This window comes from Periophthalmus magnuspinnatus, chromosome 19 (assembly GCF_009829125.3).
Source record: "Periophthalmus magnuspinnatus isolate fPerMag1 chromosome 19, fPerMag1.2.pri, whole genome shotgun sequence".
In the NCBI taxonomy this organism is placed as follows: domain Eukaryota; kingdom Metazoa; phylum Chordata; class Actinopteri; order Gobiiformes; family Gobiidae; genus Periophthalmus; species Periophthalmus magnuspinnatus.
In genome coordinates this window covers 4,196,344-4,223,986 of record NC_047144.1, presented here as the reverse complement: position 1 = coordinate 4,223,986, position 27,643 = coordinate 4,196,344, and the positions used below count along the sequence as shown (strand labels likewise).

Here is a 27,643-nt window from a genome sequence, read left to right as displayed (position 1 = left end):
CAAACTGTGTTACGTTCACTGAACCCAAAGTCGTCCCTAACCAAAAGTGGTGCCTGTTTTGATGATTAAACTGATTTACAGCCACACAAAGTGACATAGTTCAGTTAAGTTTTGGCACATAAAGAAAAGACGAAATTAAATCTGTCAACTGGACAAATTGTTGTAGGAGTGAAGATGTTTCTCTGCTTCTTCAGTTCTGGTCAGATTGCTGGTGGACACTGCCTTATATCTATTTTAAGTTTTGGCACATAAAGAAAAGACAAAATTATGAATGCACAAATAGTATATGTGTTTCCATGGTCGGAAAAAACATGATTCATTATTATTCATTATTCATTCACTACTTGATGGTGGTAAGCTGCTATTATAGCCACAGCTGCCCTGGGGTCGACTGACTGAAGTGAGGCTGCTAATCTCCATCACTGGCCCCTCTACTCACCACCAACACACACGCACACATCACATTCATACTAGGCTAAGTGGAACAAAAGTACAACTGTTGCCACTGCCGCCTCACTGGTTACTCCCAGCAGTCTCCCCTCCAAGTACCAACCAGGCCCAGCCCAGCTTAGGCTCTGAAGTCTGATGAGATCAGACTTTGACAAGAATGTTTGTCCACCATTAATAATTGAATAATCTAGAGCTAAATCAGGTCTAAAAGTGGACTGCATAATTTCCACTGTGGTTGTAAACAACATATTTTTTTAATTCCTGGACCCGTGGGAATCCCTGAAGACTGTCTCTAAAACACTGTGTCTGAGTTGTCCAAATAGCACACAGCCAAACATTTGAGAAACACTGATCTAGTTTATAGACAATAAAAACCATAACATTAACCCACAATATCCCCCTGTGCTTCTATCAACAAAGAGGCTGTTAAGAGGACCAGCCATTTTATATTGTGTTTTGATATGATATATAAATGTACAGTAATAGAGCAGCTGTGCAGATACAGATTCCTCTCAGTGTGAGTTTTCAGTAGAGCCTCACTGATGTCTGTGGGTTGAAACATTCAAAAGTTATTGCACTTTTTCCAAACGGAGACATTTGGAGAGTTTGGGGTAAATTTATACATCCTGTGTAAAACATTTGGATTTACTAATAATAAAATGAGTGTAAAAATCTCATTTTTATAGATATTGTCCTCAGATTTGAAATGTGGAGGTCACCAATATTTTCAGTTGAGACACAGTGTATTTTCATCCCCAGCTCCTACTGCAGCTTTCTACAACTTAATTTGAACAAAAAAATGTAGGCAAGGATAAGAAAATGTACTTTTTATGTGTGTATAAATGCTCAGCAGACAAACTTACAGTGATTCTGACACCTGTGGGTAAAACTATAGGGTGTGATCTTTACAAAGACCCCAAACTTGTGCATTTACTACTGAGGGTTCAATAATGGTGATCATTTTAATTTGGACAGGTCAGAACAAAGGCAATTTCTCCAAAATGACCCAGAATTGTAAGGGGTTAAAGAATGCATTAAACTGCATCTTTCCATTAAATATTCTTAACAATGCAAGGCACATTTGCAGATGTTATTTGCTGCAGTGTTAGCTTGCGTCTTGCTAGTATTGCTCTTCTGTTGACTTGCCGCTGAAATAGCCCCATTAGCGTTGAAGCTGCGGTAATGACATGCAAATGAACTGACATAAAGTGAAGAGAGCTACAAGTTTCGCTCGCTATTTTGACTGACAGCCGGTAAGTGGAACGCTCTACCTGTTTTTATTTTCAAATACGCTTATGAATAAAGGAAGAGAATGAAAATGTGTGTGATGTGTCTGTGTTTGCGGTGAGTAAGGATGTTTTGGTTTATATGTATGAATAACGCGTGTGGTCTCCTCTCAGGGACAGCAGGGGTCGGGAATTGCGCGGTACGACACACGGTTACTCGTCTGGGGCGGCTGGACAGTACACGGGCGCGGTTTAGCGTCGTGACGATGACCACGGCTGCAAGTACGAAACCAAAACTGAAAGAAGTCTTCAGGTATTTAGCGTTAACATCTGTACACAAGGATTTAGTTTGTGTTCTAATACTGACTTCTTATACAAAACTGCTTCTTCATAGTGGCGTTTTTAAAGTGCGATGCAGTATCTGACTTTTTAGAATATTTGGAAGTAATTACAAGGAGGGGATAGGGGGTAGGTGAAAACAGACATTTTATGAGCACAAAAGCCTCAAATGTAGGACAATATCACAAATCACTCAAAATATAAGTTCGATTTGACGTTTTGTGAAATATTATAGCCAAAGGAGACGAGCAGGAGGAGTCAGGTTTATGGAGAGCAAGGACATATGTTTGTCTATGTTTTTAGTGCAATAAAAATTAAATATAATCTATATATCTGGCAAAAAATATATATACATACACACTGTGGATTTATTACGTCATGTGGCCTTGTATGTCCAGCTCGCAAATGATTCACTTCAAACAAATGTCCTTATTGCTACATTAATTTCTCTAAACTTTGGAAATGAACAAAGATGATCTCAAAGTAAAAAACAAAAAAATACAAAATAAAATGTAATAACCTTTGCATATTTCATCCATAAACACTAACAGCAAATCTGGCAAACACCTTGACCCTGAACATGTTTCTCTTGTCATTTTTCTCATTCTAGTTGTGATTTAATACATCATTTTTTTAGTTTGCTACTTTAGATTTCAGCCCGGTGTGTTGCTCGGCGCAGAAACGTCATCGATAAAGTGTAAGCTCGTTGTACCTGAGAAGCGTCTTCACGAGTTCACTCCTCTTTGACTTTGTTCTGCTGAATCTGAGCGTGACTAATTCGCTGTTGATCTGCTTCCATCTGCCTGTTCTCCTCCCAGCAGCACGACCAGCACGACACAAGCAGCACACGCTAAAAAGGTCAAAGTTTAGGCCCAGTCCTACAATAATTAGAGCCTTGAAATTCTGAGAAAGCACCATATTGAAAGGTGCATTGTGCAAGTTCAAATGCTCAAAATGACAATATTTCACTCCTACACTAGTTTAAGCAATTGCCTGATGCGCAGATTGAGTTTTTCTGTTGTCTCCAAATAAAATCAACAAGGAGGAGGATTCTTATACCCAGATCTACGCTGGGTGTAAGAAGCGACCCACAGTTGGCTTTTCCTCTGATGAGAAGGTAAAATATGCACTGCCTGGCCCAAAAAAAAGTCGCTACCTGTGTGCTGTTATCAAAGCTAAAAGGCGCAAGCGTGTGACCTTTTTTTTGGCCAGGCAGTGTAGTTACAAAATAAGAAATGCTGTGCCAGTCTGTATTTATCATACAAATGTAGATGGGAGCCAGTCATTAAGTTTGTGTGGCTATATATCGTGTTTTGGTTTGGTGGACGCACTGCACATGTGGAAAACTAGTACAAAAACTAACTTGCACAGTTCTCCTTTGAAAATAATGAGTAGTTCTACCTTAAATGTGTATATTTTGTGCATTGTTGTGGTTTCACTCCCTTTCAAATATGCTTTAATACTTGTTGAGGATTTCACATTTTCTAGCTTAAAATAATGTCTGTATTTGGAAAAAGTGTTATCTATGACGCAACTAAACAGGCTATATACAAATGTACAAGCATTTTTGAGTGAAGACGACTTTGGATTGATGAAACAAGCATGAAAAAAACAAAATACAACTCCAGACATGTTTTTGAAGTTGAAAAAAGTAACTGTTCTTTAAAATAATCCTGGTGATGTGAATTCAACATTGGTGCTGAAACTAGTGTTGAAAATAAATACTCATTTGAGGAGGTATCGATGCCAAAAAAAGTCACATTCACAGGACAAAAATAAAAAATTCCTGAATAGTTTTAGAAAGATCTTGAGCTTTATCAGAACAAGTATAAGACACACAGACCAGTACACACACGACCCACTATGAACCTCCTGGACGACTGAGGGATTACACAGACATAAAACAAGGTGATATAAAAGTAAGTACCAAGATTTAATGAGATTCATGTTTATTATCTGCAGAGTGTTTATTATGGTATCAGTATTGTATCCAGTCCATTCCTCAGTACTGAAATCAGGTTTGATTGAGATTTTAGCAGTGTGACACCAACTGAAATGCAATTTATATATAAATTAAAGGTGCACTATGTAACTTTTCTGGGTCTGCCACCCGCTTGCCTCCATTAAATTGTCGAACTCAAATATATATATAAAAATAAATCTATCTCTCTGTGACTCTCTATGTTGTACCTTTAATTTCACACATCCAGAGGAGACTTATTTAATGATTCCCACTGAGATCTTTACTGACCTCTCTTCCCAATTCTTTTGGTACCTGAGGTCCATCCATTAATTTTCTTCCTCTTATCCGGGGCCGGGTCATGGGGGTAGCAGTCTAAGCAGGGACTCCCAGACTTCCCTCACCCCAGACACGTCCTCCAGCTCCTCCGGTGGGACCCCAAGGTGTTAAGCCAGCCGAGAGACATAGTCCCTCCAGTGTGTCCTGGGTCTTGCCTGGGGCCTCCTTCCGGTGGGACATGCTCAGAACACCTCCCTAGGGAGGCGTCCAGGAGGCATCCTGAACAGATCCCCGAGCCACCTCAGCTGGCTCCTCTCGATGTGTAGGAGCAGTGGCTCTACTCCGAGCTCCTCCCTGTGACTGAGCTCCTCATCCTATCTCTAAGGGAGCGCCCAGCCGCCCTACGGAGGAAACTCATTTCAGCTTGTTCTGTGATCTTGTCCTTTTGGTCATTACCCAGAGCTCATGACCGTAGGTGAGGGTAGGAACGACGGGGTGGTACCTGAGGTGAAACCCTTAAATGAGGACAATAAAAATAATCTTTAGACTATTTATTTAAGTTGAGGAGTCAGAGTGGTTTACAAAGTCGTTCTCTGGAGTAAAAAGGTCACTGCACGTGCTCCTGGAGTCTGTACAATCTCCTTCTCTCCTCACATCTTCTGTACCAAATTCAGGGGCGACCCCGACCTGACATGTATCAGTTCTGTTTGTGTCAAACACTTGTTCTAACTGATTTTAACGGTCGTTTACCCTTCGACACAGAGGATGTGAGCGTGTATGTAAGCTGCAAATGCAAAATGCTCATTTCCTGAGCAGCACAGCAAAAAAAAAGAAAGAAAAAAAGACAAAGAAAACATTTTTAATATTCTCAACAAAGTTCATCTATATCCATCTTGCACTGAATGAATTACAGATGTTTATTTATTTATTTTATTGCTAACATGCATTCTTACTGTGAGTGGGGTCACCTTTCACAGATCTGACCAGTAACGATGGCGTTGCCTATTTGTCTCCGAGGTGATGGAAAAGTTCAACGTCGTGGAAGAATCTGGGTAAAGCAAGTGACACACCAGAAAAGTTCCATAGTGCACCTTTAAAGCACTGATAGTTTTCGGTTATTTGAATAAGTTCTGGCATGTGCTCACATAGTAGCTTCAACTCATCCAACAGTTCTAATGTTTATGTTACTTACTGTAATGTGTGAAATCTATTATATATTCCCAAGTGTGAATTCGTGCCAACAAACAAGTGCATTGTTGTGATCGCGGGAATTCGCAGGGGACCGAGTTAAATTTGCACCTCAGATGGACCCAAAGCAGAGTATATATTCGACAGCCAAGTCTTTTGTTTTCTACGGACAAAAATAGACAACATCGCAGTTTTATCACTATACCTGGGCAACCCTCGCTCCCTCTCCAGTGATGCATTCAGGTGCCGCTCGTAAATAAAAGCGCCGGTTCGTTTTTGGAAGCCAGGTGGTGTCTTGGTGGGGAGGTGGTGTAGAGGAGCCAAACAAACTGTTGAGCTAGTTTAGGAGTGTCGGAGTAGGAGTGCACTGGTGTGAACAGCACTATTGTGGCTAAATGTCAGAGGACACCTTCTGCTCTAGATCTGACTAATAAAGAACAGACACAACAGAAAAGCAGCCCTAAACAAGAGCCGTTTATAGGTGCCAAACGTGGGAATAGGTGTGTTTTTGCGACTTTTAAAGGTCCTGTATTAAAGTGGGACTAAACACCTAAACTCCGCCGACAACCGCATTTCAAATAGAGCTGATAAACTGGGCGGAGTCTGATCAGATGTAATCAGAAACACCTGGCTGTAATCAGGGCAGCTCTGCGTAATGTCACCATCTACCAGAAATTTGCACCACAAACTCTGATTATGGCTTCTTTTTTTTTTTTTTTTTTTACCAGAAAGTCTACAATATCTTGTGATGCACCGGAAAGCAAAAAAAGTCTCAACAAGGCTAAGAGAACGGCTGTGACTTCATAGTTTGGCAATTCCAGGGTTTGCAATGATTCTAGAGTGTTTTCAGTTTAAGAAAAGAACTCTAAATAGGCAGGATTTATCGTTAAAATGTGTGAATGAAACAAAGTGCGTTTTGAGGAGCATACAACATTATAACATCAAAATTAAACCATTTCATAAGACGGTTTATCATCAGAAACATACATGCTGTTTGGTTTCATTCGCACTTGTTTTAATATCCTGATTCTTGCATAGCTTCATTTTTTTTTTGGCAGATGTTAGCTAACCAGCTTTGATGCTAGCAACTACAATTTTGAACTTACCATGAAATAAGAACAGGAAATAATAAAGGAATACTTTTACTTTGGTCAAATATGTACAAGTAAAGGTACAGGGAGGTAAATACCCCAGCGAAATGAAATCTAATATAAACTATGAATTAAACAGGTGATTTTACCTATGGCTTGAGCCCTGCTACTGTACCACCATGACAGATACGGCCTGTCCCGCTGTGAGAGAGGGCCCGTACCTGTCCCACTGTGAGAGAGGGCCTGTACCTGTCCCGCCGTGAGAGAGGGCCTGTACCTGTCCCGCCGTGAGAGAGGACCTGTACCGTCCGTCACACGGTCTGTATTCCTAGTTCAAGGCCCTAAACAAGAATGTGTAGCGTGTCACACAGTCAAACACTGACCTTTTCCTCAGACAGAATACAACTGTCCCGACACAACTAGCATGACATAATGATCTGAGACTGCACAGATGGGAAGCAAAAAATTTGTCACTTTCAATTGTGATTGTTACGCAGAAGGTCAAACATGAGTGAACACGTGAAAAGAGCCATTGAAACAACTCAGACGTGAATACGACCATGTTCTGCTACTGTCACATACAAAGTCAGAGATGCTACTTTGACCTTATTATGCACGGTAATTATTTCAGATTAAGTAAGGTAAAACCTTATGAAGTCATAACATGATACTATCAGAACATATTACGATACATTATAAAAATGTGATTTTTAAGGAAATTCTCTCATGACAAACAGAGGAGCCGAGGAACAGGCCTGTCACTTCCTGCTGTGGTTTGTGACACTTTGACAAACTCCTGAGCACAGATCAGCGTAAATGTTTGATGACCTCAGCACACACTCTGTACCTGACGTCTGCCACTTCCTGTCATGGGAGGATTTCTGTATAGTTTGGGTTTTACTGTTACATATATACACAGCAGTGATTATTGAGGATGCCCAACATTATTTATTTATTTATTTATAGCGGACAGTGCATGTTGACCAACAGTAACTGTTGAACATGCCAGAATTAGCCAAAAGGCTAGTTTTCATCTGTTGTCCGTTGCCATGATGTACAGATGGCTCCTTATAAAAACATTTGCAGGTTAAAAAGTAGAAAAGCATTAAGTCTTAAGAAGTGAATCATAGAGAAGAAAAATAATTAAAGCAGACAGGTTATTAAGAACAGCATGCAATTAATAACAGTAAAAGATTATGTTAAAAAAGCACAAGAAAATAAAAAAAGGGGCAATAAAAGATTTGTTAAAGCAGAATTACAGAGAAGCACATGTAAAGGACAAACACTAGATGGCAGCAGCAGGAGTTTGGTGTTGACAGGTCTGATTTGTTAAAAGCCAACGTTTAAATTGAGACTTAAAGGAGCTGTATGTGGAGCTCTCCCTGATCATTGTAGGGATGCTGTTCCACCCTTTAGAAGCTCTAACAGAATAGGCTGATTGACCAAATGCTGTCTTTCTGAATGGAATCAGACAGTCTCCTCTTGAGTTTTTTTGTCTAGAACTTTGAGTGTCTGTTTATACAGTGATTGTGGTGGTCTGAGTGTGGTATGGTTGGCCTGGGACAAGCTCGTCAGCAGTAAGTCAGGTGTGAGAGAATCATGGAGTGCATGTAAATATTGGCTGCTTGGGTGGACATAGAATTTCGGATGAATCTGAAATTTGATAAATTGAATTTGACCCTTTTGATGGTTTGTTTAACATGTGACTTAAAATTAATATGTGAATCAATTACGATGCCAAGGTACTTATATTCTTCAACCAATTGTAGTTTTTCACCAGATACAAATATGTCAGGGTTTGTGGTGGAGTTGACACTTTTAGTGAAGTACATGCCAACTGTTTAGACACGTTTAGTTGAAGGCAACACTGATTCAACCATTTGGTGACTTTAATCATAGCATCTGTAAGTTTGATGGCAACTGGATGTTGACTTCAGGGCACACAGTTAGTAGGTCATTTATATACATACAGAACAAAAGAGGGCCAAGGATTGACCCCTGCGGCACCCCAGTTGATAAGCAGAGTGGTTCAGATTGATAACTGTTGATTCGAACTGTTTGTGAGCGATGGGAAAGATATGTTTCAACCCATTTTATGGCATTATCAGAAAAGTTAAAGGAAGAAAGTTTGGACAGTAATATCTTATGGTTGACAGTATCAAATGCTTTTTTAAATCCAAGAAAATGGCACCAACAACACTGTTAATGTCAAGTAGAAATTTAAGTTTTTCAATAAAATAACAGCTGATTCTGTTGAGTGATTTGTTCCATTTGAATCCAAATTGTAGCGGATGAAGATAGTATTATTAAGGTGGTCCCTGATCTGTTCTGATACCCATTTCTCGAGGACTTTAGGCATGATTGGCAAAATGCTCATGGGTCTGTAGTTAGATCCCCTGATTTAAAAATTGGGGAGACTATAGCTGATTTCCACATATTCGGGAACTCATTTTGGTTTATGGACTGATTCATCAGTTTTGTAATGGGCCAGGTTAAGGAAAAGCTAAGATCTTTTAACATTGATGTGTCGATCCCGAATATATCTTTACATTTTGAAGACTTAAGTGATTTAATTATGGTTTTAACATTTTGCTCCGATGCGCAACATGATGAACACAATTACAACCATTTACAGGGCATTTCATAATTGCATTAGGCTGTTTAATTTAATGTTTTTCTTTCATATTTGCAGCATTTGAAGACCACATTTACTGCACAACAGTACCAAATTACAGCATGTAAATTTCTTTCATTATTATGATCAAATCTGTACTCCCTGCACATCCCTGCACAGACTCAGAGCCTATTGTTGACAGTTATGGCCAGCCTCTTATTAGATCTGATATCATAATTGTCCTATATTAATAATTGATAAGGAAATTGAAAGGTTTACCCAGCAGCCTGTTGTAAATAAATCCTGTGCTTCTTTCCTGCCGAGTGCAACAATTGGAAAACACATGTCTCGTACTGACCAGATGGGCTCAGTCAAGTGCGCACTGCACTTTGTGACCCTGTGCAACAGTGGAGTCATCAAAACAAGCTGCAGCCTGGTGCGTGTGCCCGCAGCCTGATCTCCGGCAGAGCCTCGGCAGCCTCCTCCAGCTCTGGTGCAGCCTCACCGCTCTGCCCGGCTGGCCTGGGTCCCAGAGGGCAGGGCGGTGGATGGATGGGCCTGTCGCCGATTTCTCTTCTGTCCAGATGGCCCACTCTAAAATTGCCCTAACATAACATTTGCATAATATTAGCATAGTAGTAAATCACATTATATTTCTTTTAAAAGGATTTTTTTATTGCAGTACCAAAATCATACCCATGTGAAATAGGACATTTTGTGCTTGTACCCACTTTCACTTTAGCCTCTCATCATTTCACTGATTAAACTGGATTGATTATGCATTTACAGATAACGTATTTTAACATTTCTGCCAAAAATCCTTTACAAGTTCTCTCATATAGACATTGTCATTTGTCCTAGCCAAAATTCCCTTGCCAGTCATTAAAGATTTAGTAATGAAAGATATTGGGGTGTAGGTATGCTATCTCAGCTAATAAAAAACTGAAAATACAACTTTTGCAACTTTGTAAATGCTTTCTACCCAGCAGCCACTTACACCAAAACTTTCCATTTTGCCAAAACTATTATGTTGTCTGCAAACTTTTAGAAAGGTCCTTAAGATATAGCTACAGAAATATGTGTTGACATTTGATTCCACATACAAGTACAAGGAAAAAGCATCAGCGGCCAGTACTATCCACTTAAACTGAAGAGGAAATGATGTGAAATAAGTGCAATATTGGCCATTTTGTCTGCTACAAAGATGTGGATCAATAAACAAGAACCAGCTTTCATCGGTCACCATAGAAACACATAGAGCAAAAGGCCATGACACACATCAAATTCTGCTGCTGTTTCACAATTTTATTTTAAAACGACTTAGCTGGGAATTTTTACGAAACAATACTTAAAGGTCCTGTACCCGAGTTTTTAAAAAGTAATATTAGGGGTGAATTAAAGATAAAGCAGCAGTAGTAGTAGTAGTACAGGGCTTAAGTGGTCAGTTTGATGCAAAAACCAGGGCCTCGTCCAGAGGAGACTGTGAGGTGCCCTATAGAAAAACTGCCTTTGGACAAAATGCTCTTTCTGTGAAGGCGAGTAAGATCTGGAACGGCATTCCACTTCAAATAAGAGAGTGCTCCACATTATCCACTTTTAAAACTCAACTCAAACGCTGGCTGAAATCAAATCAGTCATGTGATCACTAATCAATACATGGACCTCCCTTCTTACTTTTCTTACCTTTTTTTTTTTTTTTTTTTTTTTTTTTTTTATACTCTACTTCTCACTTTTTAACTCTTGTATATTGTACTAATGTGATGTATTTGTTGTACTTTTTACCTGCCTGGGGACTGCGGATGTAAATTAGCTCTGTAGCTATAATCCGGCATATTTACATTTGTTTACAACAGATGTTCATTAATGTGCATTGTCCCTATCAAATAAAATAAATTAAAAAAAAAAAAAAAAAAAAAAAAAGTGTGCTATTAATAGTTTTATTAGTTTATTTACCGTTGGTACAGAACCCGAAACATGAACATGAGTGTAATTTTCAGTCTTGTGTACAATTTCATTATAAAATATATATATATATATATATATGGAACAGATAGCTCAGTAAAATACTGCAGGCTAGAGAAATCAGTCTGTGAAATTGTGACAAAAACCTAAATTTATTACAAAAATAAATCCAGTACATTATGTTATTCACTGGCATTCAACTGAATCATAGGTTCCAAAATTCTTATAGCTCAATATTTGCCAAGTCCTCAGAAAACCCACATGAGAACCCTGCTATTGGCAAGAACAATCACATGGAGTCATGGATACAAAAATAGCTGTAAGACATAGACAGGAAATAAAGTAGATGAAGCAGATCACGACCATTATGGCTTTTTCGAAAACTCCCACTCACCCACCGTCACACTTGTGCCAGAAAAGAAAAATTGGACAAAAAATGCTTCAATCGTGGCATTAAATGAGGTTAGCGACAATTTACTATATTCATGGGTTTCTGCTTCCTGTCATAAGGTTCCATCTCGAGCACTGCTGACCATTCGAAACAGACGTTAATAGACACAAAATTCTCTCTGCTCTTGCTCAAACCTGATCACTTGACTTGCTGCTGCTACCCAGAGTTGCGACAAATCGAACGCTGTATCACATGCAAAAGAATGATGACGTCAATCCTTATTTTAAAGTATATAGAACATGTACTTCATAATATTTGTGTAATTTATCTGGTCTCCTCAACCAGTCTCATGTAGAATAGGAGATTTAGCGCCACCAGAAGCACTCATGTTTGGAAATCTCAACTGAAAACTGGTTAGTTTTTAGCCCAGATGCCAGTTTCACATGCTAATTATTATCTAAAATATAACAACAAAAGATTTACGCACTCAACGGTGACTTTTAACAGCGCTTTGATGTGTTGGTACGAGCTGACACCCTTTTGCTTATTCATAATTTGTGTGGAAAAAAATACAGGGGACTGGCTCCAGAGTTCTAACACTAGCCAAGTACCTAAGTGGATGACAGCACGAGCAACAAACGCTACGTCGACTAATCTTATGTCTGTGATTCAAAAGGCGTATTTTGTTTTGAATTGTTAATTGCTATGGCAACGATCCAAATTTTTCCATCACTTTGAAACTCACGGACACTTGGAAAATCCCTTATACCTTCAATCTAAGCTGATGAACATACGGCACGAGGAAATAAGGCCACGCTCCTCTTTCTCTCTCTCGCTATGTGTTGCTGAATCGGTTACCATGACAACACTCTTACATCCCCAGCCGGTCAGCGGTGCAGTTTGAGTAAGCTATAGCCAACGTGTGTGTAATCGAGTGAAGTCATTTGGTTGCAGAAACTGTAATTTTGACAACAATTTTAAGACTCCTTGGTGGCCCTTCCTCCCACAGCTACTGTCTGGCCCTTGCTCCGCATTGCACTAGACAGAATTCGCTCCGGCTCGAGACTGATTTGATCATTTTAAACTTGGGTGATGAAATATTTGCATGGTAGTTTAGTGGAAAAAACAGCTCCAGACATGGGTAATTAAGGCTGGATACAGTTAACCTTTCAGACTATCATTTTGCCATTTTGAACGCTCGCATGTGATCATTTCTTTATTGAGGAAAACGCAGAACAAACAGAAAAATGCACTGTCCTTCACACAGACACTGAAGCTGATTGTTTTTAAAGGTATGTAACTTTTCCGGTGGAGCGTCTGCCACCACCTGCCTATCAGCAGACAGCAGGTGATGCCAAAATGTGCACTTACAGGTGAGCTCTGTGGAGAGGCGTCCCCATGAAGAATGCATTTTTTTTCAAGATATTAAAACTAATTGAATAAACCCAGGATAAATAGGTTTAATATCATACTGTGGAACTTTCTAGGAAAAGCAATACCATCTCCATGAGAAAAGCAGGTGACAAACCCACCATCACAAAAAAGACACAATGCAACTTTAAAGTGGTATTGCATAGAAGGATTTTGGGTACAGTAGCTATGATCAAGTATTCTCAGTTGTACTGTATTCATGATCGATCTTTTGAATTGTTTTTAATCGTGTTTTTTAACGCTGTACAGCACTTTGGGCAGCCTGGGTTGTTAGAAGGTGCTACAGAAATAAAGTTTGATTGATTGATTGATTGAATGGGAAAAAGCAAGAGAAACATCCATCCATTTTCTTCTGCTCATCCAGGGCCGGGTCACGAAGGCAGCGGCCTAAGCAGGGACTCCCAGACTTCCACCCCTCAAATGTGGAGGATGCTGAAAAAAACCAACTTGGGCACAAAACATTCTAACACATGATGATCCTGAAGTTGAATCTAGTCTGAGCTCAAACGACATATTGTATTAAACACAGAGGTGAAAAGGGGAGGTAGAGTTTTTGGTTTGTTTGTTTGTTGCTTTAGGAAAGTGCAGGATATAAACTCACTTTTAATAGTCATGTCTATAGTACATTACTCTCTACAAAATTATCAGTGTAGTTTTATGATTTAATTTTCCATTTTCTGGTTTTAACTGTCTATTTTCTGGTTTTAACTGTCTATTTTCTGGTTTTAATTGTCCATTTTCTGGTTTTAACTGTCTATTTTCTGGTTTTAACTGTCTATTTTCTGGTTTTAACTGTCTATTTTCTGGTTTTAATTGTCCATTTTCTGGTTTTAACTGTCTATTTTCTGGTTTTAACTGTCCATTTTCTGGTTTTAACTGTCTATTTTCTGGTTTTAATTGTCCATTTTCTGGTTTTAACTGTCTATTTTCTGGTTTTAATTGTCCATTTTCTGGTTTTAACTGTCTATTTTCTGGTTTTAACTGTCTATTTTCTGGTTTTAACTGTCTATTTTCTGGTTTTAACTGTCTATTTTCTGGTTTTAATTGTCCATTTTCTGGTTTTAACTGTCTATTTTCTGGTTTTAACTGTCCATTTTCTGGTTTTAACTGTCTATTTTCTGGTTTTAATTGTCCATTTTCTGGTTTTAACTGTCTATTTTCTGGTTTTAATTGTCCATTTTCTGGTTTTAACTGTCTATTTTCTGGTTTTAACTGTCTATTTTCTGGTTTTAACTGTCTATTTTCTGGTTTTAACTGTCTATTTTCTGGTTTTAACTGTCCATTTTCTGGTTTTAACTGTCCATTTTCTGGTTTTAACTGTCTATTTTCTGGTTTTAACTGTCCATTTCTGTTTAATATAAGGCAGATCCCAATACTTAACAACACAGGCTTAATCCAATATATTTTATGAATGGGGGATCGTTCAGTAAATGGTGTGTTGGACATTATGGTTGTGATGGTATCGAGTTTGTGCATAGCCATATACACACAAAAAAAGTCATAATAGTAAACATAATCATAAAAAGCCATTTGTTTTTGCTGTGTGTTGTTGCTTTAGGTCTGATGTAATCAAATTTATCCCGCAAGATTAGTTTGCTACATTGAACACTGCAATAACGATCTAGCCCCAGGTACTTTTATTCCAACTAATCTTATCCTGAAAACTGAGAAAAAAAATTGAGCATTGTTTGAAAAAAGGCAGTGATTATTTGAGTATTAAATGACAAACGAATAGGGCTAGCAGAAGTTAATCGATGAGGTCAGTAAAGGTAATCTCGAGTTTCAGTTCACCGGTTTATCCTTGAAGTAGTTTCTTCAAGTCCTGGTCGATCCCTTGTGTTCTGAGCTGGTCCAGGCTGTAGTAGCGGTGGATGACCTCTCCCTCGGTCACCACCACCACCCGAACCCCATGGGTGTCCTCTCCCAGCTGGCACCCGATGGCCGAGCTCACCACCACATCCAGACCGTCGTGGCACCCTCCGCCGTTTCTATGGTAATGTCCGCAGAAGACGGCTTTCACGCCTGGGACACAAGACACAACAAGATAAGAAAGTTGCTGTATGCATTTCTATTAATTGCAAGGTTATTTTGATCATTTTAAGTGGGACTGAGCACCTAGACTCTGCCCACAACCATATTTCAAATAGTGCTGGTAACGTACTAAACAAAAGGGCAGAGTGAGGAAGGGCGGGGTCTGGACGAGTAAAGGGAAGAGTGAGGGCGGAAGAGGGGCGGGGCCGAAACTACTAAAGGAGAGAGTGAGGAGGCATAGAGGAAGGGGTCTCTAGGACTAAGGGTGGGGTCTGGAGGTAAGGAGCTGTGTGATTGGTCTAACAGGTATCCATATTTCCACGTGTTTGTAATCAGAAATAGGTCAGTACAGTGTGATGTCACATAGCACTTGACCAGACAGCTGTTACTAAAACACCATGTACATAGTTTAAAAGGTTGACACGGTGTTTCATTCCACTTTAAATTAGCTAATGTAATCTAAAATTATATTGTAATAACAATGTAAACAGAATATAAAACACAATTCAAGTCTAAGTAAAAGCGACCGTTCTTCCATTTGTACTTTTCCAAATTCCATCAAAATGATAGGAAAGGTTTTGAAGGTTGCACCAGGCTACAGACTCAACCAAACCTCAGTCACTTCAGTGAATCCACTACATTTTAAAGGCTGCACGACAAGCCTCACTCTGAATGAGAACAGAGAATGAGCTGTTCCACCAGCTCTGTCAAATTGTGGATGTGAATTTGTTGTTTTGTGTTGGAGGAAAACCAATTTAGACTTTCCAACAAGTTTGTTATTTTGACCAATCTCACTTTTACAATGGCAAACAAACAGAATACTAGCTGTCAAGGAAAAAGACTGATGTGTGAGAAATACTCAGGTTTAAACTGGAGACTGCTAATGTACTAATGTATAGTGATGATGTGATATTTTGTGTTTAGTTCAGGGTTGTTGTTTTTGTCTCTGTTAATGTGTGGTTAATGTAGCTGCTTCTGTATGTGACACTTGGTTGCTATGCCGACACGTTGATGTGAAGGTTCTTTTGTCAGTTACTGAGGAGACTGGCTCTGCTGAGTTGAGACTGCTGTTGTTTTGTTCTTGTTTTTGGCATGGGTTATGCTACAGTAGCCCTTGTGTTCAGAAAATAAAAAACAAGAAGCAATTTGGCGTGTTTCCTTACACCAGAGCGCTACATTGGTGTCAGAAGTGATGGGCCAAAGTTTCAGTTAAGCTAACCTTAACTCTGCTGAACTACCAGTTGAAGATGTTTTTCTCTGTGCAAAGGATAAAAAAAAAATGACATGCTAAGCAGGGCTGCCCCACTGATAGCAGGGGATCACAGACAGTGGGTGAGAGACACCTAAGGGTGCCAAACAACCCTCACATGGTGCAGCACAGGAACGCACCAAGGACACACACTGTGGCCCAGCCAGAGATTTTAACTTCACTCCACATCGTGAAATGGCCCCCGCTTGTGCCATTAAAACCCAAGGTATGACGGAAAGGCTGACTAGGAAGCTTTTAGTGCCCAGTATGAACTGTTGGTCCAGGTTGCGACATGGTCCATAGAAGAGAGAGCTCTCCAATTAGGCATGTGCCTCAGTGGGAATGTTTTATCTAGTCTGCTCCTCCTGAGTCCTGAAGACAGATGTGACTACCACCCCTCCAGTGCCAGAGTATGCCCGGAAACCTCAGGATCGGCTGGAATCTGCCCATGAGTTTGCCACAACCAGCTCATACGTGCAGACAGAAGAGGAACTACGACCTTTAGCAGCAAGGGACCAGATCTGGGTGTATAGCCCCCAGGGGCAAAAAGGGCAGATGCCCCAAACTGGACAGTGACTAGGTTGGACCTTGCATAATCTTGGAGAGACTGGGTTCAGTTGCCACCTAGAGGGCGCAAAGTGGTGCTGCACTGAGACTGGCCCCTTAGAACCTAACAAGGACTGTCCTCACCCATTGTCTCTGACCCCACCTAATACTGTAAACACCTGCAGTTCCCCCAGTTAAAATGTTACCCCTCCCCCTGACACCGCATGTTACCCTGATTAGGCCACTTCTCTGTCCCCTGAAAGACAATGACCTCGGAGGGTCTGCTGACCCCCCCCCCCCCCCAATTTTGTGAGGATGTGGCTTTTGTGTGCCCCTTGTGGGTGAGGGACTTTGATAAGGGGAGGTAGTGTAACGATCTGATATTTTGTGTTTAGGGTTGACACCTTTTGTTGTTTTTGTAACTGTTAATGTGGTGATGTTAATGTAACTGGCTTCATATGTGACACTTGGTTGCTATAGTAACAAGTAGGTTATGGCCTCCAGTAGTCCTTGTGCTGCAACTTCTTTAAAGAAACATATCCGGGGATTCTGAACACACACTTCTTCAATACTTTATGAAGATGTGAGTCTTGTCACGGGTGAATCACCCTATTTTCAGATAGGCATGATTGACAGGTGGGTTAGCCAAACGGGGTCACATATGACCCGTATCGGAAATAATAAATGAAAAAATATATATCACAGGGGGGTGAAAAACATCAGGGATTTCTGCAGAAATAATGAGCAAAGCACTAAACTGTTATTCTGAGGTGAGATAAATTAGACTTTATTTGTAAATCATAGGTGACCAATGAGCTCCTTCATATGTGTCACTGAAAAAAAAAAAAAAAAAAAAATTATCTGATTGCACAATCACCAGGCTTGAGACGCAACGGAGGACATGGTGACCAGACTGAAATCAATCAGTATAAAAAAACAGAGATATCCTTCTGGATTTGCTAGTCAAATAGAAACATGACATTTCCACAGCTGATCCAAATCACAATATGCCAGTTTGATCTCAAATACAGCAAATCCTATGTACAGAGTCGTGGGAACTTTGGATGGTGGTGCAGAGTTTTTTCTTGCAGATTTACAGGTTTTAAACAAACATGATCTCTACATCAAATCCAGGCTGTAACCAGCAAAGTTTTGGAGATCCACGTTGTGGTTTCTTCCTCTTAATCCGGTCCAGAGTTGTCCTTTTCTCTGTTCTGTGCCAAAAGTCCGCCGCAAAATAAAAAGAGGAATATGCTGCTGTCACTGCTCAGCTCTCACAGGTTAGGGCACCGCACATGAGCACACAGCATCGCATTCAGGTTTAGTTTACCAACAGTTTAACCTTCAGGCAAACAGTTTATTGCAGAAATTATTTAATTAAGTAAAAAAAGTAAAAATATAAAATGTGCATGTTTAGAATGTGTTTATTTTGATGTTATCTCTGTTAGAAATAGATCTAGTTTTTGCTCAGGGCTCAGATCCAGCAACCAATGGGCCTTCTTGCAGTTCCCTGACCCTTCAGCGATTGCACCCCCAGCAGAAGCAGCACTGGATATAGACAGATGCATCCGACATAAGTTAATGGATGAATCCCTTATTTTTCATCATCATGTAAAGCTTCAGTTTGTGACTTTAGTTGCGCAATGTCAATCCACTCCTGCTCGATCCAGGAGTGACGTGTTTAGAATTGTTGTGCTCACATCCTGGTACTGATTCTATCCCATTCATTTTAAAGAGGCAGCAAAATAAAAACCATTAAGTTTGACGTCTGTAGTCTCTTAATGTTTGTAGGATTTCTAATGCTTGATGAAATAGAAATCAAATGTTGCTGTGAAACTGTTGTGGACGGCTATATTTTTGGTGCACTATTGTCCAGCATAGTATTAGATTCAAGAAATGTTTATGATGTGGTCGTTAGCATGAATGCTAATTTTGGTGCTAATTGCCATCATTAATAATGTAGGTGTGGTAATATTTTATAACAATTCTTTGGTATTCCTCACTTGTGGCCAGGTGGTTGTCAGTCACCCAAACTGGAACTAAAGTATAGTACAGCATGAGCAATTACAATGTTATCGTTCTGTTTGCAAACACTGGAAGGGTCTAATTTTAGAATAAAACCAAAATACAATAGCAAAAGATTTGAATAAAAAAACCCAAAACAATTATGTAATGTTACTCGGAAAAACAATGTTGCTGCTGTTGCTACTACGGATGTCAGCGGTGTGAAATAGGCCTGAATCATCACTACGCATAATCAAACTGCAGCCGGAAACAAATGCGACCTAAATCTGTATTAACACTCGGTGCTATGCGAGGACAGTGGTGGGTGTACACTCTGGGCTGATAAATAATTCATGTGGAGCAGATAAAAATTGACGTTTGGGACATGTGTATTTATACAGTGGGCTGAACTCATTTACAGACCAGACCTGGGGCAGTTCTGTCAGGACCACTTGTGACAGGCTGTCCAAGAGCGCTGCTATTAATATGTTTGTGCAACTGGGGTAAATTGCTTTTTAGATAACATTTTTACATAAAGTTACACGTGAAACAACAGAAAAAGCTTGATTCTGATTCTTCATCCTTGCAAACTAATGTTATGGTTATTGTATTAGTGAGAAATATAGTTTGATTTAATTTGAATGGGATTATTAGTGGTTGGAGATGCAATGTTTTATATTAATTTAACCCTATTTTGCCCATTGATTAGCTTCAAACCGCAGATGGAATATACAGTTCTAGTTGCAACAAATACGCACTTTACGCTCTATATTTTAAGAAAGAAATAGAAATTTTAAGAAATATTACATTATGCAAAATCAACTTTTAAGAGTTTTCACCATGTTATAATTGTTTTGGCTTCTCGTTTGCAAATGTAAGTTAAATTTTGAGCGATTCAGGCATGTTTAAATAATCCAGTCTGCTGCACTCAAGATGACATTGCTCCAAAAATGATCATTTTCTCCTACCCCTGCATACATGCCACAACGAGCTGTAGTCAACTAGAAGAAGAAACTCTTGGTTCACTAAAGCCATGTCCTGCTGATGGATTAGCCAACTAAAAAGAGAGCGTGCCAAAAGCTCTCAAAACTATTGCGTGTCTATTAATATATGACCCAAACTGCGCTCACAAGACTACTGAGAGTTTCAAAAGCAAGTATTTATACAGGAAAAAGTACAAGGAAACAACGCTAATCTGCCTTTTAATACTAAAAATACCAAATCTTGAGCTAAATCACTCACTCCATATCTCATCTCTTCTGCTGTTGTCTCATATAACTCTTTAATCTAACTTAAATGATTTGGTTGACTAAGACAGCATCAACAAATTAATCGACTAAACAACTATACGTCATATGGCTTTCGATTGGTTTAGAAAGGTGTCAAAGAATAAAACCAAAACAACACCCTATTTGTCCTAAAACTCAATGGGAAACAGTATCAGAATAACAGCAGATGTTGCATGTTCAGTGTGTTCTGTAGCGATTCTGCCATGTGCATTTCCTGAGTAATGATATTTATAATTACTCAGGCATCCCATGTGGCCAGAATAAATGCAGCTGTAATATAAACCTGGAAAGTCAAGGCTCACCTGATGACTCACCTTGCTGATTGTTAAAACATCCCAATCCACAGAGAGCGGAGGTGGAGGGAGGCAAACACATAGTAAATACACACCGTAACCTTGTAATAACGACAAATGAAACGGCCTCAAAACAAATGTAAAGATTTCCCTATCGAGCGATCTAATGATACGTAGAGCCATAAGAGGAATGGTGTGGGAGGAAGTGTGCATATGTATCTATGTGTCACTGCTGCCAATGATGATGAGAGCAGCCCACACAGTCAGTGGTCAAAGCACCACGCACCAGCCGGGGCACTCCCAGTGTACTGCACATGCTATGGAGTCAACACATGAGTCAGAAGGCTTCTATTCCGGGCCGCTACTCAAATATACGCTGGGCTATTAGAGCACACTTTCTACACTAACATGTTGATATTAAACAGACAGAAAACATACCAGTGTAAACAAGTAAAAAGAACTATTTAAACTGTATAAATTATAAACTATCAAACTATACTGTAAACTATTGCTCAGTATCTCAGCAGCAAGATAATTATATGCAAGAAAAGCTTAAAAATCTGAATTTTAAATGATGTGGGCAAAAGCTGTGTTTGTTTGGCAGCTTTAAAACCTCAAAGTTATTTCAGAATAAGGAAACAAACAAGGGGCTGTACTCTTTTTTCATACAATAATGTGTTTAACTTTTTTATTTTCTTTGATAGGGACAGTACCTACTAATGAACATCTGTAATTACTGTGTAAATATGCCAGATGACAGAAAATATGCAAATTTCCATCTGTTGTCCCTAGGGAGGTAATAAAGTTTAGTTTTAGTTTCTCTTTAGGTCTGTTATGGCACTCTTTATGCTAATCTTTACTGTGGAGACAAAGCCTGTGTCACAACCATCTTTAAGTGATGCCATCTGTGTTTAGCCATGGTTGTGTCTCTGTGTTGTCGGTTCTTGGTGATCAGAGAGGGGGCATTTACGGCCTCTTGACCCAAAGACTTATTCCTATGTGATATGTCCAGATATGTCCAGTTGTTCTCATGGTATAAATATACTGTATGTATGTTCACTTGACAGCTCAGGGCAAGATGACACACAGAGAAACCAGACTCTTGGATTCAAGACTCTTTGTTCTTCTTTGCTCATTTTATATTTTAAAGGTTTTGCTCTTAGAAAATTCCAAACAGGTCAAAATAAGATCACTGTATGGTGTCTGCATCTCAACGTAAAGCATCTTTATTGTGCACAAACCAGGAAATAAGGCTGATGCGTTGCTAGTATTACTATGATGGTAATTGCGATGAATAATTACAGTGTTAGGAATGTGAGCAAGGGCAGCTTTGGACCACTGCAGTTTAAAATGAACTAGATATGTTTTTCTTGTTTTAAGCCATAAAAATCAGATAGAGCCTTTAAATGGCAATAATGAAATGGTGATGGTAAGAACTGATGCAAATATGCAGCAACTAGTTGTAATTAAAGTGAGCTATACTTTTATCCTTGTTCAATGACACTTGACAAACACCACAGCCGCACATTTTCTTTGTAGTTTTAAGTACAGCCAAGTTTGAAAGTCACCTGAGTAAAAGCAAAATCAAATTCAGCTCTCAAATATGAATGGCTTGGCTCGCTGCGCCAAGTCTGTTCAAAGAGCTTTTAGGAAGCAAAAGTGATTCTGGAGAAACAATTTAGCCTGAGCTCAACGATAACACCCTGACCCAAATTCATATGCACATTTCCTTCTAAAGTAGAATTATTACCGAGACTGTAAGAAGTCAGGACACCCCACCTGAACCTGAGCCTCTTTAATGACATAACCACCCAAAGCTTTTTGGGCTTAGGAAGACCATTTGAATAAAGGACAAACAATTCAAAGGAACAAAGAGCACACTGAAGCGGCAGCCAAAAATGAAAATGACCTCTGAAACTGTCTGAGAGTAGATGCTTAGACAGGCTGAAAACACACAATTTTCCACTCAGCTAGAAGTACTAGTTACTAGAGGGTAAAGTGTTCTCCCCAAAAGACCCTACTGTTTCAGAATATACAATGACTCCATATTTTGTCACATCCTATGGTGATTTAAACCTTGCTCTCTACACAGTTAGGCCTGTCACAACAACATATTCTGAAGTTTGATATATTGCTGAAGTAAATATAGACAATAAACGATAATACTGAAACTCATTTATACCACTGACATAACAACCCAAGAGTACATTTAAACCACACAAATAATTCTAAATCTACAATATTTAAAAATAATAATAATAATAAATCAATAAATAAGTACTTAGTTTGCATCTGTAATGAGTCATAGAAGCAATTTATTCACACTTTTATGGATTGGATTGGATTTCACGTTAAATATCAAAACGGATCGAATTATTGAGCTTTTTGCCTTAGAGGGGAAACAATAAATCCATCTGCTGTTGTGGTCTGACTCTATACACTACTTTTCAAGGTGCATTGTGGGAAAGTGTTTCACTCACTAAACATTTCGATCGCACTACAAAATTATACTAAAATTTCAAACTTTATTTCAGTACTAAGGAATACAATCAATACTCAGTTCCAATACAATAGAATATTTAGACAAAATAATGCGATTTCCAATATTATATAATAGTACTTTCTTATATCTGTGTAATTCCTCAGTCGTCCAGGTCTATGCGGTCTTATAATTGTTCTGATACATTTCAAGATCATTCTAAAGCTGTTCAGGAACGGTTCATTTCTGTGTCCTGTGAATGTGACTTTTGTAGTATTGATACCTGCTCAAATGAGAGATTAAGTTTTGATAATAGTTTTAGCATCAATTAGCATCCAATGTTGTCCAGTGTTCCAATTTTATCTAAAAGAAAATTAAAAAAAAAATCTTTCTACAGTGGGGAGCTTGTTTGATTGTTCGTCACGTTGCAAGCTTTTTGCAAACACTATTAACAAAACGTATCCATGTGGATCTTATTTTTAAGTAATTCAAATTCAGAAGCCGCAGTAGGTCAATGCGAGAGAGGAAAAATGCGAACCCTTCACCACACTGGAGAGCTGCTGCTGCCTCCAGGGTAATAACTGGCTCTTCATTGGAATATGACGAAATACACTATCACCACCACTGCCTTGAATCATAATCAGCGATGGGAATAGGACCATTAGCCGCTGTTACCGCAATAGCTCTGGTAATTGAAGAAGGGGAAAAAACATAATTTGGACATCAACTTGGTGACGCAAGACGAGATTTTTGCAGTTTGTAATTTCTGCCTTCAAGCCAACTGGATAGCACACGATCATTTGTGAAAGTTACAAATGTGTTGGAATCATTTAGTAGAATGGTTATTCCAGATAATTGCTGTTATCATTTGCAGTCTGTCTTAAGGCACAATGTATAAGGGAGCTAAGGCGATAAGAAAGAGGACTGTTAGAGTTTAATTGTTAGAACAACAAAAAAAGGGTCTGGACAAGCAATAAAATAAATTAAATACAAAATACACTACTATGTGGCATCACAAAATATTACATTCTTGTTTTGTGTTATGGTTTTGGGATAAAGACCCACTTTCCCAATAGAAAGTGAATGGTCTTGGTTGGTTGAGAACTTTAACCGAAGTGTACGCGTTGTAAGGGTTAGGTTATTTATTTATTTATTTATTTATTTATTTGATAGGGACAATGCACATTAATGAACATCTGTTGTAAACAAATGTAAATATGCCGGATTATAGCTACAGAGCTAATTTACATTCGCAGTCCCCAGGCAGGTAAAAAGTACAACAAATACATCACATTAGTACAATATACAAGAGTTAAAAAGTGAGGAGTAAAAAAAAAAAAAAAAAAAAAAAAAAGGTAAGAAAAGTAAGAAGGGAGGTCCATGTATTGATTAGTGATCACATGACTGATTTGATTTCAGCCAGAGTTTGAGTTGAGTTTTAAAAGTGGATAATGTGGAGCACTCTCTTATTTGAAGTGGAATGCCGTTCCAGATCTTACTCGCCTTCACAGAAAGAGCATTTTGTCCAAAGGCAGTTTTTCTATAGGGCACCTCACAGTCTCCTCTGGACGAGGCCCTGGTCCTCATGCTTCGGGTGTTTTTTGTTTTGAAAAGGTCTGACATGGGAGGCGGGGCTAATCCATGTAGCACTTTGTAGATAAAACATGCATATTTAGGTTATACAGTGGTCCCTCGTTTATCGCGGGGGTTACGTTCTAAAAGTAACCCGCAATAGGCAAAATCCGCGAAGTAGTCAGCTTTATTTTTATATACAATTATATATACAATTATTCTACATGTTTTGCAGCTGTAAAACCCCTCACCACACACTTTATACACTTTTCTCACACAGGCATTAACATTTTCTCACATTTCTCTCTTGTTTAAACACCGTCAAAGTTCAAAGCTTTGTATATTATATCTCCCTTCCAAAGAAACACTTAGGTCCAAACAGTTTCTGGAATTTGTCGGTGCAGAACGTTTCATCGACATTGTGGGTTTTGTCGGGGAGAAAACTTGCAAACGTACAGCACTTCAGAGTCGCACTGTGATCCAACATTTATGTAAATCTAACCCAAATATATTATTCTCGCCAGTCCCTTAAGGCTGTGGTTTAACAGGTTACAGTTTGATTTAATATGATGTATTTTCTTGCTCTTGACATTTTCAGCTCGTCGTTATTCAACTTAACTCATCTCATAATATTCATTGTTAATAAAATAAGTACAAAGTAAAAAAACAAAACACTAATGACCCAAATAAATGTTAATACAGGTTACATAAATTTGGCTGAACACATTCTGTACTGTACAGGAGACACGGTACGGAGGAGAATGAAGGACAATGGTCTACAGTCCCTCAGCCAATCAGGACGCAGAACTCAATGCACGCCCATACACTGTAAAAAAAAAACAAAAAAAACAAAAAAAACTGTACAACAAAAAAAATCCACGAAACAGGGAGACTGCAAAAGGTGAACCGTGATATAGCGAGGGACCACTGTGTTGCTAATGGACTAAATAAATTTGACATATTTTTAAACAAGAATAGACATAAATCATAATTTCCAGACTTGTATGATCTTCTGTCTAAAAAATCAATATTACACATTTCTTGCGTCAGTCAGTATAGCCCACAATGCAATGCAAAAGTTGGAAAGAACAGCAGAAAGATCAAATTGAGTTTGTTTGAGGGATTTGCTTGTCTCCATAGAGATGTTAGCGCTTTGCCTCAAGTGTTCCATTCTATGGTATTAAACAGAAGTTGGTGATAAAACCATACCATGTTACAGGTGAGATCTGTGGGGAGGCAAGCCCACTTAGAGTAACAATGCAATTCCTTTATTATGTGGTGCGCAGTCAAGTTAAACCTTCCCCTCCACCAAGGCACTACAAGCGTAAGTGACTGCCTTAGTTCATGAAACTCAAAAACGGATGCAGTTATTCAGTCATGGGTTGTTAAGACCAATTTCCTCCTATTTTGTCGTTTTTATCATGCTTTACTGCAGCTCACCCCCATCCTTTTTTCTCCCAACACGCTGAGTAGATTCTTCTGAAAAAACACAACGCTTTTTTTCCACTGATAATTCCACATCTTGTCTCGGGCCGCAGCGGAAATCCCATTTACCTGTCAGCCTTTGAAACACTGACGCTGCTTTTGTGCTTTCCTTTGTGATAAAGACTACCATCTGGGGACTGGCCTTTTGCAGTGACAGACAGAGACGTGGGGAGCCAGGAGGAGCTGTCGCGAGGAGTAGAGGGGGGGTAGAGGTTGGAGAATACCCCGAGTAAGCAGTCAGAAGAGATGAAAACATATTGAATGCAAACGGAGGGAAATTACCCGCAGTCAAATTGAATTGCGGTCAGAGAGGCAGAAAAGCGCGCGCCGAGAGAGGGGAGTCCCGGCAATATGAGCTGATATGAGCTGCTGTGCTGGTGTACATTAGATTTTTATTAGATGCACTCATCCAAGCCTCGTTCCTAATTGCCATCCGCGGGAATATTCTCAAATAACCGTTATTATGGAGGCTAATGGTGGTGCCAATGTGCGCAGAAAAATAATTATCTTGGGCAAGACTCAGTTTTTTTCATCAGCTTTGTTGGTTTGTTTGTTTGTTGGATGACTGCAAAAATAACATAATAATGAAAAGGCTGATAAAACTTTCCGGAAAGTAATTAGCTTAAAGGTGCACTGAGTAACCTTTCGGCTTGTCTCCATGGAGAAGTTATTGCTTTTCTTGGAATGTTTCACAGTACGGCACTAAATGTATCCTTCTTGCATTTACACAATTACAGGTGTTTTTATTGCGTTCCAAATGATTGTGCAAATGATATTTTTCTCTGATTTTGCCAAATTGTCAATATAAATGACATCATGATTTTCATGTCATCTGCCTTTAGATTATAACTGAATGATTACATTCAGTCATTTATTTGAATGTCATTGAACAAACTCCCCCATACAACAGTATTTTTTTCAAAAATAAAAACGTAAAATTCACTGATCCAAATAGTTATGCACAGCAGAGTTTCAAACCATGTTATTGTTGTAAAGAACTGAAAATGGTCATTTGTTCATTTTTCAATTAGAAGCATGAGCACATTACTGAAATCAAAAGCTATTTCAATCTTCACAGGTCAAGTTACATTTTAACAAAGGACCCCTTATTTGAGAGGAGCTTCACAATTCTTGCATCCATTGAACTGAGTTTGTGGAGAGTTTCTGCTTGAATTTCTTTGCAGGATGTCAGAATAGCCTCCCAGAGCGGCTGTTTGGATGTGAACTGCCTCCCGCCCTCATTGATCTTTCACTTGAGGATGCTCCAAAGGTTCTGAATAGGGTTGAGGTCAGGGGAGGATGGGGGTCACAGCATGAGTTTCTCTTCTTTTACACCCACAGCAGCCGATGACGCAGAGGTATTCCTTGCAGCATGAGATGGTGCTTTGTTGCATGAAGATGATTTTGCTACGGAAAGCATGTTTTTTCTTTTTGTACCATGGAAGAATGTGGTCAGTCAGAAACTCCACATACTTTACAGAGGTCATTTTCACACCTTCAGGGGCCCTAAATGGGCCGACCAGCTCTCTCCCCATGACTCTGGCCCAAAAACATGACTCTGCCAGCTCCTTGCTGAAGTCGCAGCCTTGTTGGAACATGGTAGCCTTCCAACAGCCATCCACCACTCCGTCCATCTGCAACAGCCATCCACCACTCCGTCCATCTGAACCATTCAGGGTTGCACAGCACTCATCAGTGAACAAGACTGTTTGAAAATTAGTCTTCATGTATTTCTGGGCCCACTGGAGGTGTTTCTGCTTGTGA

General features: G+C 39.2%; 1 protein-coding gene across 1 annotated transcript in view; it reads right to left on the bottom strand.

The window, feature by feature from the left end:
* Window positions 1-11,234: 11,234 nt before the first annotated feature.
* Window positions 11,235-27,643, bottom strand: part of cpped1 (calcineurin-like phosphoesterase domain containing 1) — a 48,224-nt gene continuing 31,815 nt past the window's right edge. The window contains exon 6 of the mRNA XM_033985337.2: window positions 11,235-14,953. Coding sequence (XP_033841228.1) covers window positions 14,727-14,953 — 227 coding nt within the window. The 3' untranslated portion in view covers window positions 11,235-14,726. The remainder of the gene's footprint in view (window positions 14,954-27,643) is intronic.